Consider the following 19,320-nt stretch of genomic DNA (forward strand, 5'->3'; position numbering starts at 1 on the left):
ATAAGAATGACTGCAAAGAAGTTGGCTGAAGCTGGTCACAACTTGGCACATCTTTTTAAAGGATTTCAGGCAATAAGGAGATTACCCCAGGAATACTCCGGCATTGTACAGTTGATCTATAGGTGGAAGGACGAAGATTTTACGCTGGAAAGAATTGCTGAAGAACTGGTAAGGGAAGAAAGCCGACTTCGTCAGGTAAATGCCGATTTAGAAGACAGTAAGGTAAGCGTGTTTAATACTATTGGTTCAAATCCAGGGAAAGATAGAGTTGAAAATAAAACTAAATCTAAGAAAAAGATGGGAAATATGAGAATAGGTTCTTGTTTCAGATGTCATAAATTTGGGCACTTAATCACTCAATGTAAAGAAAATGTAAGTAAAAATCAGAAGTTTAAAATAGACGATAAAAATGGAGAGTTTAAAGATAAAGAATTTATGTTAGTAGAAAATTACGTAACAACTACAGATAAAGAAGGTAATGCAGATAAATTTAATTGGGTCGTAGATACTGCAGCTACAACTCATTTCTGTAATAATTGAAATTTAATGACAAATTTCGAAGAAATAAACGATATACGTATGTCTTTAGCTGTAGGAAATAGTGAAAGTTACTGGAAAGGGTACCGTCAAATTTGCAGTAAAAGTAGGCAATCGAATAAATTGGATTGAGTCAGATAATGTGTTATATAATCCAAATCTAAGAAGAAATTTACTATCGGGAGCAAGGTTAGAAAAGGCAGGTGCTCATTTTGTGATTTCAAAAGGGAAGATATGGATATACTTTAATAATTGGGATAGATTATGCTACCCTAAACGATATGACGGACTTTATCACGTAAAACCATTTAGATATGCAAGAGATGAAAAAGAGGTTGGTTACGGTACAGAAATTGGAAGGTTAAATAAAATAGACGATGCAATGCTATAGCATCGGAGATTTAGCCACATAAATTTTGATTATATTAAGAAAACTAGTAAGAATCAAAGCGTGAAAGGGTTACCAGAAATTGGAAAACCAATGGAGAGGTGTGAACCGTGTATTATTGCTAAATCTAGTAGAATAACTTTTAAAACTTTCCGAAGAGATCGGATAAACCATTGCAGTTAGTTTATTTAGACGTTTGTGGCCCACTACCAGTTCCATCTAAGGGTGGGAGTAAATATTTTCTTGCTATTGTGGAGGACTATAGTAGATTAGTAACAGTGTATTGTATGAAAAATAAAAACATTAATCGTTCTACAACTTTAAGAATTATCATAGGCAAATGGAAAGACTGACGAATAGAAAATTAATAAGTATACGCACCGATAACGGTGGGGAATTTTGTAACAGGCAATTCGATGGGTACTTAGCCGAAAATGGAATTAGTGTTGAACGCACAAACGCGTACACTCCAGAAGAGAACGGTGTGTGTGAATGTTTTAACCGAATGGCATTATACACAGTTAAAGCTATGCTTAATGATGGTAAAATGGGAAAAGAATGGTGGGCAGAAGCTCTTGGCTGTTTCGTACATACGTTGAACAGAGTATGTCATAAAAGCAACCGAACCCCTTGTGAAATGTTCCTAAATAGAAAACCCAGTGTTGTATATTTTAAAATATTTAGATGTAAAGCCTATGTTGGCGTGCCAAAACAGATTAAAAATAAATTACAAATAAGGTGCAAAGAAGGAATCATGGTAGGATATGCGAAGGAAACTAGGGGTTATAGGATATGGCTGCCAGAAGAACGCAGATTAATAGAAACCTGTAATGTGAAGTTCGATGAAAAACTGTATGCAGCAAATGGCATTCTGGAACAGAAATCAAAACCTAAATTTAAAAGACTAGAGGAATCTGAGCTATTAGCAGAATCAGATGAAGAACAGGAAATTTCTAGAGAAGAAATAAAGTTGTCAGATGACAAATCTACTCCGAAAGAAGTATCAGACTTAAACTGGCAAAGAAAAGCAGTTAAAAGGCCAGATGGAACACGTACAGACATATATTATTATGTAGAGGGAACAGACACCTGTTTTAGATCTTATAATGATATTGAAAAGTATTGTGAGGCAAGAAATATTAAATTTGAAAAAGATAAGTTCGATTTTAGTGGAAAAAACAAATACTCCGGGAAAGTTAATTTTATAGAACAGGAGACTAGCTCCGTGTCTGAAGAGGCAAATTCCGTAGAAATTGTTATCCCACAAAATTTTAAAGAAGCACGAAAATCAGTAAATGCCGAAGAATGGGATAAGGCAATGAAAGAAGAAATTGACACAATGAAGAAAAGAAAGGTTTGGGAATTAGTCGAAAAGCCAGAAAATAAAACTATGATAGGAAACAAATGGGTCTATACGCTAAAAAGAAATGAAAAGAATAAAGTGATACAAAGCACATTTAGTAGCACAGGGATTCAGGCAGAAAAGAGGTTAAGATTTTGATGACGTTTACAGTCCTGTAGTAAATTTTTCAATCATAAGAATATTTTTCACTATCCTGGTATGTTTATATGGATGGACTAACTGTCAGTTAGATGTAAAGAACACATATTTATATGCAAACCTAAATGAGAAAATATATATGACCCAACCAGAGGGATTTATCGAAGAGGAAAATAAAATGTGTTTATTACACAAGGCCATTTACGGTCTACATCAAAGCAACCGTGAATGGTTTTGTGAATTTGAAAGTACTTTAGAAAATCTACATTTTAAGAAAATACAATGGTGTAATTGTGTTTATAAGAGTTCAAATGTAATTCTCTTGTTATATGTAGATGATATTGTGATTTTTAGTAAAGATCAATATAGTATAGATAAAGTAATTTCACAGCTGAGTAAGTTTTTTTATCTTAAAGTATTAGGCAAAACTAAAACGTTACTTGGAATTGAATTCTTAGAGAATGAGAATGGAGTTTTTATACATCAGCGAAAATATATTAAAGAAATTTTTGAAAAATTTCAACATTTCCAGATACCAATAACTTTACTTCCCATAGCTACAGGCACTATTCTTACAAAATTAGATTGTCCATCTACAAGTGCAGAAATTACGGAAATGCGTACATTACCCTTTAGAAATCTGTTAGGATGTTTAGTTTTTGTAGCTAACAGGACAAGGCCTGATATTACATATGCAGTGAATATCTTATCACAATTTCAGGAGAATCCTGGAATTAGGCATTGGGAAGCATTGTTGAAATTGCTTGGTTATCTCAATAGTACTAAATTATATAAGTTAAACTTATCGAAGATTAAACATCTAAATTTATATTGTTATTCAGATGCTGATTATGCAAGTAATAGAGATGACCACGTGTCCATGGGAGGATTTATATTATATTTAGATGAAGTACCGGTAATCTGGAAAACTGTTAAACAAAAATGTGTAAGTTTATCAACTATGGAAGCGGAGTATGTCGCCTTATCTGAAGCAGCGAAGGAATTAATGTGGACGAAAAATGTCTTACAAGATGAAATTTTAAAGTTTAATGTAAGAGAGTGTAAACTATTTTGTGATAACAAGTCTGCCATTGATTTTTCTAGATTACCAATAGAAAATCGCCGAACTAAGCACATAGACGTAAAATATCACTTTGTTAGAAGACTAGTAAATGATGGAGTGTTTGACCTTGAATTTATCACCAGTAAATTAAATACTGCTGACTTATTTACAAAAGCAGCGACTACTGTTAATTTAAGAAAGTTTTGTTTAGATGTTTTCAGTGTTTAAAGACAATAAGTGTTTTCGTATAATAGAATTGAACTATGAACTTCTGTGAAAGTTTTGTTTTTGTCTTTGCATGGGGAAAAGAGGGCCGTTTGTTGGCTTTAGTTTTCCACATGCAAATTTTGATTGGAGGTCGATCGGCGGTAAGATAACGTGGTTGCCGCTGATTGGCCGATGACGTCAAGATCGGCGGGTTGGCCGAGTATAATATATATGTACGCCGATATCGGCGAATCTGGTTTTCTTGTTCTCTTGTGTCATTATGAGTTAGCATAATGCTAGTTTTTCTTTCATCAAATGATTTTAAAATGTAAAGGCTACAGTGTTAGCTCTTTTTTCATTTACGGAATAAAGCAAGAATTTTATTTAGTTTAGTCTTAGCTTTATCTAAGGGAAGCAAAACATGCTTTGCCTTTATCACCACTGCCAACAAAATATTGTACATTTCTGTGTTACAGGTCAAATGACAATTATTCTGGAATCCACTCTACTTGAAAGCATATGAAGAAACTATCACAATTATAAGAAATATGATGATTTTAAAAATGATTATATGAAATTTAAGTGTGATCTGGACAAGAATTTCAAGGTTCCAAATAACTAAATATCATACATACATAGACATATTAGTTGAAGGACGAAGAATTCTATTGTTTGTGCATATCAGATATAATCTTTTTTTCTGTGTCTCCATTTCTTCTTGTATGTAGTTTTTATAATTTACACTGTATCTTTTGACATAATCCTATTTAATTTTTGGCCAGCTGGTTTCAAGATTTGAAAGCATATAAGTAATTTTGTCAATCAATTTTGATAAATATGCTTTGCAAACCCTATAAAAAGTCATATCAATTACCTGGTGCCTATCAGTGACAAAAAAAGTTGTATACATTTGTATTATTTGCAACTGAAGGTTTGAGATCAATCTAAGTGTGCATGATAAGCCTCTGAAGTATGGCAATTGAAAGCAATGAGAAATTAGTTGAATGGAGGTATCTGCTTATATTCCCATACAGCACACTTAGTTGCTCAGACGTTGCAGTGACCTCTCAATGTTGTATTTTCTTCACATTACATTTGTGACCACAGTATGTCACAGAAATGTCGTATTGTGATGTGGATGTGAATGTCTTACGGATGTCACAAACACGTCGCAGCAAACATTTAATGTGACAACAAGAAATTCACAGTCTTCCCCACCCTGACCTTTCTCACGTATTTAATGGAAGGTATTCTTGCACGCTGACTTTCCTCCCCCACCCTGATTCATTGCTATGTGTTTCAGTAAACCTTTCTAAATAAATTATTCTTTTATGCTAATAGCTTGCAATTTTAGTTATTTCTTTTTTTATTAAAAATATTAACAGTTTTTAGCATGTTTTTGATAAGGTACTTTGAAATCATTGAACTATATTCTGTGGTGAATGGATTCACATTCTACTGTATCCATTGTTATCAAAAGAGACTGACGAAAGAGTTTGTTACCTGCATAGCATTTGTTTGTCTTAAGGATTTTCAGGACTATTTTTTTAGTTTTGTTCACCGAACACATCGTCTGTGCTACATTTTCAGGTAAGCACTGTTTATTGTACATTGAAGTGAATGATATCAGTAATAATTAATAAGTAATAATAAAAGTGTAATTTAAATGCTATGAACAAAAAGAAATACTGGCAGTAGATTAACTTTTATTTGTATTACAAAGCGTGCAGAAGCATGGGCCATTATCAAAAGTCATCTTATTTTTGTCTCACTGCTTAGAAATTTTAATTTAGGGAGTCAGGTTTATTTGGTAGATATAATTCACTTTTTGTTGTTTTTAATGTTAAAAGATAATGTGAAAAAAGAGTTTATTTTATGCATTTTACTGCAGTAATTTCATCATATTCAGCTGTTTTGAAATTATTCCCCAAATAGTTACTTATTTCCATGCGTGATACTTAGCGCCACATTATGAATGATGCCATAATTCCATAACCACGTTTTAGTTATTTAAAAAACGTTTTTTAATTATTATAACTTTAAAAATGGTGTATTACTTAAAACACTGAACTTTTCTACATGTTTCCTATATGTAAATTTCCAAGATTAATTTTAAAAATTTATTATAACAGATCTTTTGTTTTCGCAAATTATGTCACATTTTTACGTATTATATATTTGTGTTGTTAAAGTAACCCAATTTCCGTATTAAGAGATTTAGTTAGAAAAAAAAATATTTCCTAGTTTAAGTCAAATTATTTGAATATGGCAGAACACACAAGGGATGCCTACTTAAGAGAAGGGATGCCTTTGTGGAGGACTTTCTAAGGAAACTAACTCGTATTCACTTTCTATATTAAGAAAAACATGAAAACCTCTGCAAAGTAACAAAAGTATCTGTTACTTAAAAGATTAAGAGGATACATTTATGGTATTAATTTTTTAAATAGATACATAAATTATTTAAACGATAACAATATAAACATACGGAAATTACATTTCATCATAGTTAAAATTTCACTTGTGACAAAAGAGTATAAATTAATATTAATTTGTCTCTAAAAGTACAAGTTACTTCATGTTATAAAAAAACCGAATTTCAAATGGTATTTTAAGAAAATTTAACCTATTGCAGACAATTTCATAAATAATGAAAATTACTATAAATCGAAATGTATATTTAAGCTTCACTGATAAACTTTATTTGAGATACTAATTTTATTTTAAATTAATATATTTCACTTCTGCAAACAAGATAATTTATTTTAAATTAATATATTTCACTTCTGCAAACAAGGTATTTTAGTTTGTTATTATAAACTTAAAAATTACATCTAACCCTCTAATTACGTCTAATTTAATTATGTAAGCTTATCACATCTAGTTTTGCTTTGATGTATCATTTGCAGAAATAGACATTGAAAAGATACTAATTTCTGCAATCGTATTAAAAAAGCTTAGATTAATTAAGAAAGGAATCTTTCCCAAAGGAATTCAAAAATTTCATTGTGATAACTTGGAAATTCGAATATTATAAAACACTGATGAATTAAAGTAAAATCTTTGCCAAACAGGGAAAGAAAAACTGATTTTAAGGTAAAATATAACTTCATGGAATTCTTTTTATTGGGACAGACTTCAGTTCTTTGCCGCAATTAAATAAGCATATAAATTTGTTTGAAAATTTCATAACAGAAAGCCATTTCCTGGAGACTGTGGGACAAATGAATATTTCTTTTAATGTAAGAGGAGGAGTTTTATATATTCGTTGTTTTTAAATTTTAACAAAAGTTGTAAAGTTATTCCTACAAATTTAAGTAGTGGAATTACTTTTATTTTCATAAATACAACCAATTTCAATTTGAACTTAAGTAAAATATATATAGAATTCGAAACAGAAAATTTACACATCAAAACTCCAACAGAATTGCCCAATGCATTGTGTGAATTTTTCAGTAATCAGACAGTGGATCAAGGTATGTCCTCTATTCGACCACCTACTTTCATAAAGACCATGTCTACTGTACAAGATGACCCAAGGCAAGGAACATTACAAATAGTAACAGATTAAAGAAATGTGACACGTATAATAGGCCAGAAAGGACGAAGATCGTTCAACAACATGAGAAGAAATATCTCTGGCTACCACAATTTGACTTGCATTAGTATACTTTATTTTGAGAAATGATTTGTAAGAAAAATGTAGATATTTGATGGGTTGCTTACTGCTTCATCCATTTTTATTGAAACAAAGATTTGACAATAAAGGTCTTGAATAATCCAATGAAATACGGATTACAGAGTTTGAACCAGAGTTGAAATTATGGTCAATCCAGTGAAGAAATTCATCCTTCCCATCATCCCCAAAATTTCAATATGAACAATCACAGGTGAAATAAATGTTGAAATCTGCCGAACCTTACCAAAGAATCATTACGAAAGCTAGAACTCCAGTTCGAAAAATGTGTTATCCTGGCATATTAGTGAAAATCATTACAAAAATGGCATAGGAAAAGGAAATAAAAATCATTTGATTTGCTTAGGGATGAACATGGTTAGGTTGTGAGAGATCTGCTGACCATGTACCAAGTACATGTAAAAAGTTTCAGCTGATCAGTCATAAAGTCTACACCTCAGACTCAAATATTCTAAGTCTCAAATATTTCCAAAATTTTAAACATCCCCAATGCATTTGGGCTGCATTTTGTCTCCCTGCAAGAGGTACTATTTTAATTTTTTTCAGCACTTTTCCAAATTATCCAAGGACTGGAAAAAAGTAGTATCCAGCAAGAAACAGCACAGTTTTCTAGACACGTGATAGCTTTTTGTTTTTACTTAAAATGCATCATGGAATTCTGTTCTGTAACCTAAATTTACAACTAAGAATATAAATTGCAACAAAAAATAGATACCCATCTGACTCTGTCGAAAATACACAAAGTTCTGCAATTAATTTGGAAAAAATAGAATAGCTATAAATACAATAACCAAAGAAATTTGGAATGAAGAACAAATACTGGAACATAAGTTGGTTTAACAAACAGAAAATTATTACTAAGAATTGCTAAGCATGTAGCATTAAGAATCAGGAATCTTCAGATTTTTTATAATGAAAAAATATTAAATATGCATGAGTAAAGCATAGCTCCCCACCAAAAAAAAAAAAAAAAAATTAAAGAAAAAATGGTTATAGTATATTTCAGGGTGCTCCCAACTAAGTTGTTTCATTTATGGTAACCTGAGTAGTTGAATGTTATGGAAAACCTATTATGACATAATTGGTTGTGTGATTGCTGTGAATTTGAAAGATGGGAAATGATTTTTAAGGGCTTGTTTTGGTGTTGGATATTGGTTAGGTAGTACGTTGGTTATTTTGTGGTTTACATGGTAAAATGGCTGAATGTGGTAAGATTAATTTTAAGTTTCTGTACGATTTGGAAAGAAAGGGAAAAAAGCAATAATTGAATGGTGTGTAAATGAAGGTTTACTTAGTAGCCATTATAAGTGTACTGTTTGTACAAAAGAAATGCATATGGTCGAACGTCGGATGATACCTGTGCTACGAAGGATATTTTTTACTCTTATTTTTGTGAATTTATGTGGTGACGCCAGTATACAGATTCTAGTTCAGATAATTTTAGGAAGTTTATAGATGCTGCTAATCCGGGAGCGCACGCATACTGGAACCAAAAGACACGATTCGTGTTTTTGGAAGAAAAAATTGTAAATTTTCAGAAAAAGTGTTATATCTGTGCCAATAATAAATTTTATGATCAAACTGAGAAAATATGCACATTAAAATTTTTACTTTCTCCAAATGCTTTTAAAAGAGAATTTTATTTAGGAAATTTTTAGGAAATAAAATTTCCTAAAAAAGCTTCCTTTTTTAAGTAAAAAAGGTCCTAAAATTTCTTAAAGTACTTCATGTAGACAAAAAATAATTTCTTATTTTTTATCTAAATGAAGTAAAAAAGTCCTTCTAAAATTTATTAAAGAAATAGAAAATCTTGCTATATATTAGCACAGAAAAAAATAGTATACCTTTACTCTGTATCTGTTCTTTATTTTCTTTATTAGCACTATAGACACAGAGAAAAAAATGCAGTACATTGCATTTTTTTCTCTGTGTCTACAACAACAACAAATATTAGCAGTACATTGAATAAAGTGTTGGCGTGTGCTCCAAATACACATATTTTTCACAAGGCAAACATAGAATCTTTCCCCATTTTTCTTTTTTCCCCCTTTTTTTCACATTTCCAATAAAAAAATTTATGCCATTCTTACTCTCATTTTCAGAATCTATCGGTTTCTAAATCAGTATCCCGCGAACTAAAAACTCATGATCACTTCCATCCTTGTTTTCTTCAATACGTTCTTCGCCAGCTGATACATCTAATAACTTATACAACATTTCTTCCTAGCAAGATAAATTATGCAACATGTTTGCCAGTTTCTATACTATCACAAATTGACTAAGTAACAGTAATACGAATAGGCGCACTGGGTCTAAAAGACTCAATCTGGTCAAAATCAAGACTCCGAATCAAAGTCCTAATGAAAAAACTTCAAAAACATAAGAAGATCGACCTCAGACATGGCTACACTGGATCCTAATTAGTTACCTAAATTAGGCGTGCTTTGAGGAGGGTTTGTTTAATCGCATGGGTCTACTGGACCCAGTGCACTCTCACGGGTTAAGGAATTTTGTTTGAATGAAGACATGGAAATTTCTAAATAAGGCAAGTGCATACTTCCTTTGTGTAGTGCTAAGATGAATTTAGTTTATGTTATTTCATTGTTTGCTTTTAAAATATAGTTTACTGAGATTGTTTGGCTCTAGTGTAGAACTGCCTGCTCCTTCGACTTTTGAGGTGAAAATAGATCAATGCGCATATGGACGAAGTCAATGGAGTACGCAATGCCAAGTTTGTGCAATTCTTTATTATGATATTTGAGCTTTGTGTAGTGGCGATTTTTGGTGCAAAAATAACCGCTACACAAAGCCAAAGTAACAAATCAAAGAATTGCACAAACTTGGTGTTTATGTACCGCCAATTTTTGGAAAGGGGAACGAGTCAATATATTTTTACCGAAAAATTCCTGGTGGAGTTGAGGATTTCAGCTCATTCCAAATACTAGATGTCCAGATGTACTGCATTTACAGTATTATAGCCAATGAATAATACTCAAGTTAAAGATGATTAAATATAAAGCACATATATCCATGTGCATGTAAACATATGCATAACCACACACACGCACATGAGTTGGGACAACACGGGTACAGGTATGTATGGTTAGTGCTCTCGGCTAGTATTAGTGTTACCATTTTTGTAGGCTGAATTCTTGAATTTGATGACTCTTTTTCAGAAGTCAAATAATGAAAATCCCTCAGAACTCTAGCAAAGAATCCTCCAATCTGTGGAACTACTCTTATATGGTTACAACCGAAAACATCGCGGACGAAAACGTCGTGGAGAAAACAACACAAGGCAAAAACGTCGTGACACAAAACATCGTGGGAGAAAACATCGCAGTTCTAAAACATCGTGATACAAAATATCGTCTTCCAAAATAAAGCGGTTAAAAAATTTCGCAGTTTAAAAACATCGTCGTCGAAAATATCGTGGTAAAAAATAAAGTATCTACAAATCATCGCATGACGATAACATTGCAGACATGCTTTTTTCAGGCTTTAATAATTGTAAATGGATATTTCCATAATGATTTGTGAGCGCAAGATGGAAAGAAGGATAATCTTTACTGTCATATTTTTTATTAACTAATAAATTTTTGCTGAAAAAGTAAGGAGGAAATTTAAGCATAGAAAATTAAGGCAACTTATAGCACTTAATAGAACTTTAAACTGACATAGTTAACTAACAAAGGTCATTAATAAATAATTTTTTATAAAGTTTTTACTGGTAATTTTTCATTAAAAGTATAATCTAAAAATGTTTAGAAAAAGGAAGCTACGTAACTGCATGACCTTATCTATAAAAAATTGCTAATTATGAGATTATATTCTTCACTTTTGTCAATCTAATACTTTTATAATGAAAATTATTTCTTGTTCTGCTTCAGTTTATTCTTAAGTATTAAGTTTCCTTCTTACTTTTTCAGCAAAAATTTATTAGTTGAAAAAATATGAAAGTAAAAATTATCTTTCTTTCCATCTCACACTCACAAATCATTATGGGAATATCTATTTACAATTATTAAAGCCTGAAAAAAGCAGGTCTGCAATGTTATCGTCCTGCGATAATTTGTTGATACTTTATTTTTTACCGCAGCAAAAATTTATTGGTTAAAAAAATATGAAAGTAAAAATTATCTTTCTTTCCACCTCACGCTCACAAATCATTATGGGAATATCTATTTACAATTATTAAAGCCTGAAAAAAGCAGGTCTGCGATGTTATCGTCCTGCGATAATTTGTCAATACTTTATTTTTTACCGTGATATTTTCGACGACGATGTTTTTAAACTGCGAAGTTTTTGAACCGCTTTATTTAGGATGATGATATTTTGTACCACGATGTTTACTCTTTGCGATGTTTTCTCCCACGATGTTTTGTAGCACGACGTTTTCGCCCGCGATGTTATCGGCATTATATCCTCTTATATGCAACCTCAGGTCGCCAAATGCGGCGCCACGGTGCCATACTATTATATAAATTTTTTGTCTACATTTCTAACTTTAAGCCTAAAATGTCTCCAAAAATGCAGTTTTCACACATGCAAAAACCATGTTTTGAACACACAATTTAAGCTAAAAATCCGAAACAACAACAACAACAAAAATAAATAAATAAAAATATTTTAAAAATAATAATAATAAATAAATAAATTAGATAACAAAAACATAAAAGTTTCTAACCAAAAATATATGACAAGAATCCATGTACACAGTGATATGTTTAAATTAAAAAAATCATCTATGAACTGCACAATCTAGGCATTGTGCACAAGTCTACAAAATAAACTAAATTACAAATAATTAAAAAAACAATAGCAACAGAAATTCATAGTAAAAAAAAATAATGAACACAACATTCTACAAAATAAAAACAATAAAATAAAATGCACTTACCATAATCGATGCTTCTTCGGACAGCAGAACGTAACTTTAACATACCGCCATGTACTCTCTATAGTATTTATATGACAACCAGACTCACTATCCACAAAATTCATACTATGGGTTCACAAATAAATGTTCAAAACCTTCTTTTCCTAAATACTTGTAAGATTTCCAGCCATCCGAAAAAATAGTTGTACTAGGCTCAATCCACTCTTTAATACACAGCATCAGTGTTTCCTTACTTCTATCTTGCACAGCTACTAAAAATCTAATCTACTAATCTTCCAGACCCTCTTGCAACCACATCTCTCATTGCAACATAGGCCATTTCAAAACATGCATGACGCGAGCCAACAAGCAATTAAACCACTCCAAAAGAGGTTTCAACATCAAAAGGGTTGCTGTACAACACGCAATTGCGCCAAAAACCAGCACAGAACACATATCGCCACATTTGGTGATCTTAGGGCGCATATAAGAGTAGAGCACAATCTGTGTCTGGAAACGTAATGATAAATTGAAACTTGAAAATTTCCTACAAAGTTTTATTATTTAGTATAGATAAAGTTAAAAAGAGGAAAGATAGTAAGCCATCCTACAGATCTAGGAAAAACTGAACAACAATTCTCAATTCCAGAATCCCATCCTTAAGAAATATGAAGAAGTTAAAAAAACAATTAATAATTACCTGAATGAATTAATTTTCACTACAGAACATTACTTCACGGCAAATGTATCTACAGATCGAATCCCCCCTAATCAAAATGCAGAAAGCTGATATCAAAATGAAAATTGCTTCTTATAGCACTAGAAGAAGGTAAGAAAAGAGCAAAAAATGATAATGATGTAGCACAATTTCTGGCTGATTTCACAAGGAAAGTGAAACAAAATGTAGATAAAAGATGAAGAAATGACTGAAAATATAGCTGAAGAAAACCAGAGAAACCATTCAGACCCGAAGTGCAGATATAAACTGACAACAAAACACGTTTTTACCTTTTAGCAGCGAGAAGATGGAAAGAATAAGCAGGGAAGTTCTGGATGCTGCGACAGAAACAATTCCACGGTTACCATCACATGATGTGACTGATTGTACAAGCATCAACTCAGACTTACTTAATATATGTAATCAGCAACTTTACGCACAAGTTAGAAGGAAACTGATATTCATTCATGTTAAACATAAGGAAGATTACATCAGCTTACAAGAGAAGCTGATACTTAAAAAATATTCCACAAGCAACTTCATGAGAAAAAATTAAGTAAGATTCCATGAAATGGAATTTCCTGATCCTTAAAATAAAACAATTTACTTAGAAAACTGAAGAAACATAGCAAAATTCCCTACACACATTTTAGAATTGAAAAGAACTGTAGCAGGTCTCGCAATATTTAACATAAACAACATAATGTGAATAAGCATACATACAGCAAAAATCAAACTTAAGAAGTGATGGTCAACCCAGTGCTTCAAATGGGCAGAGATACGGCCACACATATTTTTGTTTTAACAACAGACATTGCACAATCTGTGAAAAAAAATCACAGAAGTTCAGAATGCCGAAAACAAAAGAATTTCCTGTACAGATCCTATTGTTAGTAAATACTGTTTATGCCCAGAACACACGGAAAAGTTACTGCCGATACCAAGGGAAAAACTAATGAAATACTCCTAATACCATCCAAAATAAAGAATAAAACTTTCCAAAAAGACATCAACTTCAATATCAATAAACTGAAGATCATATAGTAAAATAGTTTGTAAAACTTCAGCAAACCTAAGTGACTAAAATTCTACCAGATAAAAGAAACAGTTAATATCATCAATGAATTGGAGAAAGCTAAATCTTGAGCCAAAAATGCTCAGTACAATTTTAAAAGCAGCAGATGTGTTTCCTAAGATGATTTTCAAGTTTATGACCATCTTAGCAATGAAGGACATTTAATTAACAATCAAATGGTGTCAAAGAGTTATTGTTAAATTCCTGTGTCACCAAATGGCAGCACTTGCTTCATCTCCCCCCCCAGCCCACTGGTGTGAGCATTTTACACTCCTAAATTTTATTTAAAGTCATTGCCTTATGGCAGAACTTCATGTTATTTAGTGAAGGCTTTGTAAGCTAAATGCCTATAGAACTATCCAATCCAATCAAATCAATATACATGATACATGCTTACATAAGTTGGCTGTTCTTGCATGTAAAATTGAAAACACAATCAAAAGTCGTTAATTCGGACCTTAAAGCTACAAACTTTCTGCGCATGCGTCGCGTTGACGCATGCGTATAGGCGTTTACGCATGTGCGTAAGACCTTTACGGCTGCGCATGGGCGCATGCACATAATATTATAAGTCATAGTCTCTGAGAAATCCGTGAATTTATGCATGTAAACATAATTTTGGACATGAGTGTACATTTATGCATGCACATTTAATGTATAATGGAGAGTATAAGCTAAAATTATCTAATTATCTATTTCAGTTAATGTTGCAGATTGCGTTGTTCCTTAATCTTCGAGTTGGATCCGGCTTATTATTTTTTGCAGACTGTTAGAGCAATAATTTATAATTTATAAAAGTAAGCTTGTGCTTTCGATTATGTCAAATAAAACTTCCAATGCTGGAACTCTCAAAGGATCTACAAAGCGAAAGTATGTTTCGATGTCCATCAAACAAAAAGTGGAATTGCTGCAAAAAATGAATACAGGCATATCCTTTGTTTCGCTAACCATTCCGAAATCTGTTTATCAATTTCATGCTGCTCTGCGTGGGGGGGGGGGGGGCGTCTCGGCACGCAATGAATTGGAAGTTGATCTGTCAGCACTATCCTTATCTTCAGGGCAGATGTTTTTATTTTATTTGGCTTATAATTCCTTACTAAATGTAGTATTTCATCTCGATGTACTACATCTTTGATATGATTTAAATCAAATTCGTCATTATAATTCGCTTCCGATAGTGAACAAAGTTACACAGAGGTTATTGAAAACGAAAAAATTTCGATTGACAAATTAGTCGGTATTCTCGACACAGCAATTATAGGACTTGAACAGCGGAACTTTGTAACTGAACAAGAAATTATGTCTGTTTGTAGAATTAAAGAGAAAGTATTATCACATAAAACGACGCAACTTAAAAAACTTACATTGAAAGAAATGTTTAATAAAGTAAACAAATAAATATTAAGCTTTTTTTTTTTTTGTAAATTTTGATACCCTTTAGATCATAATTGTTCTTTATTTCATAAATTACGGTTTCATATTTTTTATTTTATAATTTCTGCATGCCATCTTACCATATTTAAACTGATGATCTATAATTCGGAAAATTCGATAATCTGGAATCGCGAAAGTCCCGATTAGTCCGGATTAACGACTTTTGACTGTACATCAAAAACAAGGGAATTCTGCTGAATATCGAAACCGGAAAGGGCCATAACAAGAAAGTACTAAAACACTTTTTTTTTTTTTTTTTTTTTATCTGAGCCATGTTCAAGAACAAAATTTTATGATACACAATTGAGAACGCTTCAATCTGTGACATATAAACAAGAGAAGTATTATTTTTCCATTTCTTACAACACAACCTGAAAAAATGTCATGCACTCAAAACAATCAGATAAATAAAATTTATATAATTAGAAGTTTATATAATACTGACAAGTTTTTTTCACTTTATTTTATTATTTACCTGAAGATATTACTACAGCTTTCTTAGGCTTTGACTTGGCTTCTTCCACAATATCTTTTGCAACTGATTTATAGTCCAGGTAAAGTCCTTCCCAATACAGACCTGGAATAATAACAAAAGTTATTATGTATATAAAATACAGAGCTGTAATATCTTTGGATACAGAACTTTTAATTTAAACTTCAGCAACTTTTTAATGATTTACTTAAATTTGATATGAACATTATCCAAATCATGAAATACATATTAACCAGATATAAAAAAGCTATAGCAATATTAATGTTCAGAAACCAAAGCTTGTGTAACTTTAAACTAGCCCAGTTACTGCAATTATATACTGCACGATAGAAATATTTTGCAATTCAATGTACGGTAAAAGTATCTAAGTAGCAGATCAGTAAAATCCTAGTATACGGTGCAGCCTTGGCGCGATTTTGAAAATTATCGCCAACACTAAAATGACACATTTAAGTACTCACAGTAAACATCGTGTTTACTGCTCATCATAAAGTTGCCAAAAGTAGCCAAATCCCATGTGCACCGTTTACTGAGATTAAACTGGCACCGCTAACATAAGTGACAATTATCCTCTGATGAAAAGCAGATTTGCCACTGGGTATTTTGTAGCTGTTAATGAATGAAAAATAGGATAGAGTAGACTTTAAGGTACCCTTTGTATTATGGCGAAGCTATTGTTTGATTTATTGCCAAGTTGTTGTTTGATTTATCGCCAAGTTGTTGTTTCATTTATGGTAGCCTGAGTAGTTGAATGTTATGGAAAGCCTATTGTGACATAATCGGGTGCATGATTCTGGGAAATTTTGAATCATGGGATGTTTTGTAAGAGTTTTTGTGGTGTGTGTTGGTTTGATTCTTTAGACGGTAGAATGGCCAAATATAGTAAGATTAATTTGAAGTTTCTGTACGATTTGGAGCGAAAGGGGAAAAGAGCTTTAATTGACTGGTGTGTACATGAAGGTTTACTTAATAGCCATTTTATAATGGAAGAATGCAGGAAGGATATGCGTCTAGTCCAGTGTTTCTTAACCTGTGGTTCATGGACCCCTTGGGGATCTATGGGTCATATTTTGGGGGTCTGCCGACTGATCCTAATTTTTAAAATGTTTGCATCAATATTTTAAAAAAACTTTTTTTTTCACCGGCAACCTCTGTAAGCCGTCTGGCTGCCATTTCCCAATAATAGAGACCTTTACAATACAAGGAAAAGAACATTCGCAAACCATATAAAATTTGAAATTTTTTGAAACACAAAGTAGCCTTTGAATTTTACTTCACTTGGAAATAAAGTGACGTTAAAATGAGTTCCACAAAGTTCTTGCAAATTTTTTAAACAAAATATTTGTTTTACTTTTTCATAAGTTGTAATTAAAGTATTTTTTTTTTCAAGTGTTTTTTTTTTGTGTCTTAATGTTTGTTCTTAATTTGATTATTTGATATTTTTTGTAGCCGAAAATGTCCAAAAAAAGGAAGTATGATGAAAATTATCTAAAATATGGATTCTGCTGCATGAAAGAAGCGGATGGTGTTGAAAAGCCACAATGCTTTCTGTGTGGAAAAGTTTTGGCAAACGCCAGTATAAAACCGGCAAAATTGATAGAGCATCTCAAATCTCTTCATCCTGAAAATGCATCTATAGATCTAGAATTTTTTACAAAGAAGAAAGCCCAGTTTTCGAAATCTGGAACATTAACCAAACTTGGATTTGGTATTTCACAAAAACCTTTGGTTGAAGCATCTTTCAGAGTTGCATATCGTATTGCCAAAAGTAAGAAACCGCATACTATTGGAGAGACATTAAGCCATGTGTGCTGGAAATGGTTGAATTAGTTTATGGACTGGAACAGAGAAAAAAACTTGAGGCTATTTTATTGTCCAAGGATGTGATACATTCAAGAATAGTTGAAATTTCTTGCAATATCTTGAAACAGATCATCGATGAATTGAAAGCATCGCCATTTCCCTTTAGTATGCAACTGGATGAAACTACAGACATCTCGAATTGTAGTCAACTTCTTGTTTTTGTTCGTTACGTGTCTGCTGATACTATCCAAGAAGAATTCTTATTTTGTAAGCCTCTTTTGCAAACTACAAAGGCAGTTGATGTTTTAGCGATTTTAAATGTTTTCTTTTCCAAACACGACTTCAACTGAAAATAAAAACTTCATTCACTTTGTACGGATGGAGCACCTGCAATGCTTGGCAATAAATCTGGTTTTGCCCATTTGGTAAAAAAAAAGAGGCTCCTAATGTTATTGTTACACATTGTTTTTTACATAGACATGCACTGGCTACAAAAACTCTTCCAACCAGCTTAAAAGAAGTATTGTCAATAGTTATTAAAACTGTGAATTTTATTAGAAGTAGAGCTCTTAATCATCGTCTTTCTAAAACACTGTGTCAAGAAATGAATGCAGAACATGAGGTACTTCTGTATCACACGGAAGTGCGCTGGCTGTCACGAGGGCAGGTTTTGAAACGAATTTTCATGTTGAAGACAGAAGTATCACTTTTTTTTAGAAGAAAAAGATAACTCACTCTTCGAATATTTCAAGAAAAAAGATTTTATATGTAAATTGGCTTACCTGCAGACATTTTTAACCACATGAATGATATATGTCTTTCAATTCAAGGGCCTGATACAACAATTATGGATGCCACTGAGAAACTACAGGCATTTTTATTGAAAATGTCATTTTGGAAAATTAGAATTAAAAATGGGATATATGCAAACTTTCAAATGTTGGACGAAGTGCTTTTTGAAAATGGATCTCGGAAAGATAGTTTGTTATTGAATAACTTGAAAAATGAAATCTGTGAACACCTGAAAGTACTTCAAGTTTCATTTGAAAAATATTTCAATTCGGATGGAATAAATATAAAAGATGAGTTGTGGATTCGTAATCCTTTTCTTTGTGATATTGACTGTATCAATGACATGAACCTTGCCAAAGATGTGCTAATTGATTTGAAAATAAAGTCCTTGTTAAAAATGGATTTCGATTCAAAAACTCTTGGAGAGTTTTGGTCTTCTTTAAGAGAAGCCTATCCATTGCTTGTAAAATGAGCTATGGCAGCCATTATTCCGTTTGCTATAGTATATCTTTGCAAAGCAGGATTTTTCACACTTGTCACAATAAAAACAAAACATCAAAATAGACTGAATGTCGAACATGATATGCACGTTGCTTTGTCGGAAACCATCCCTCAATTCAACCTGTTAATCAAGGAAAAGCAGCAACAGCCTTCACATTAAAAATTTTAATTTCTTCAAATTTTTATACTATTGAAATAAAAATATTAAAATAATTAAATAATAAAACAGAAT

At 32.1% G+C, this 19,320-nt stretch overlaps 1 protein-coding gene across 2 annotated transcripts in view; it reads right to left on the reverse strand.

The window, feature by feature from the left end:
* LOC118191800 (mitochondrial import inner membrane translocase subunit Tim29) overlaps window positions 1–19,320 on the reverse strand; it is a 44,768-nt gene that overhangs the window by 23,039 nt on the left and 2,409 nt on the right. For both annotated transcript variants that reach the window (XM_085814472.1, XM_085814473.1), the window contains exon 2: window positions 15,975–16,076. In XM_085814472.1, the coding sequence (XP_085670598.1) occupies window positions 15,975–16,076 (102 nt within the window). The remainder of the gene's footprint in view (window positions 1–15,974; window positions 16,077–19,320) is intronic.

This window comes from Stegodyphus dumicola, chromosome 4 (assembly GCF_044657685.1).
Source record: "Stegodyphus dumicola isolate Sdum_Otavi_A_Nest chromosome 4, ASM4465768v1".
NCBI lineage: Eukaryota > Metazoa > Arthropoda > Arachnida > Araneae > Eresidae > Stegodyphus > Stegodyphus dumicola.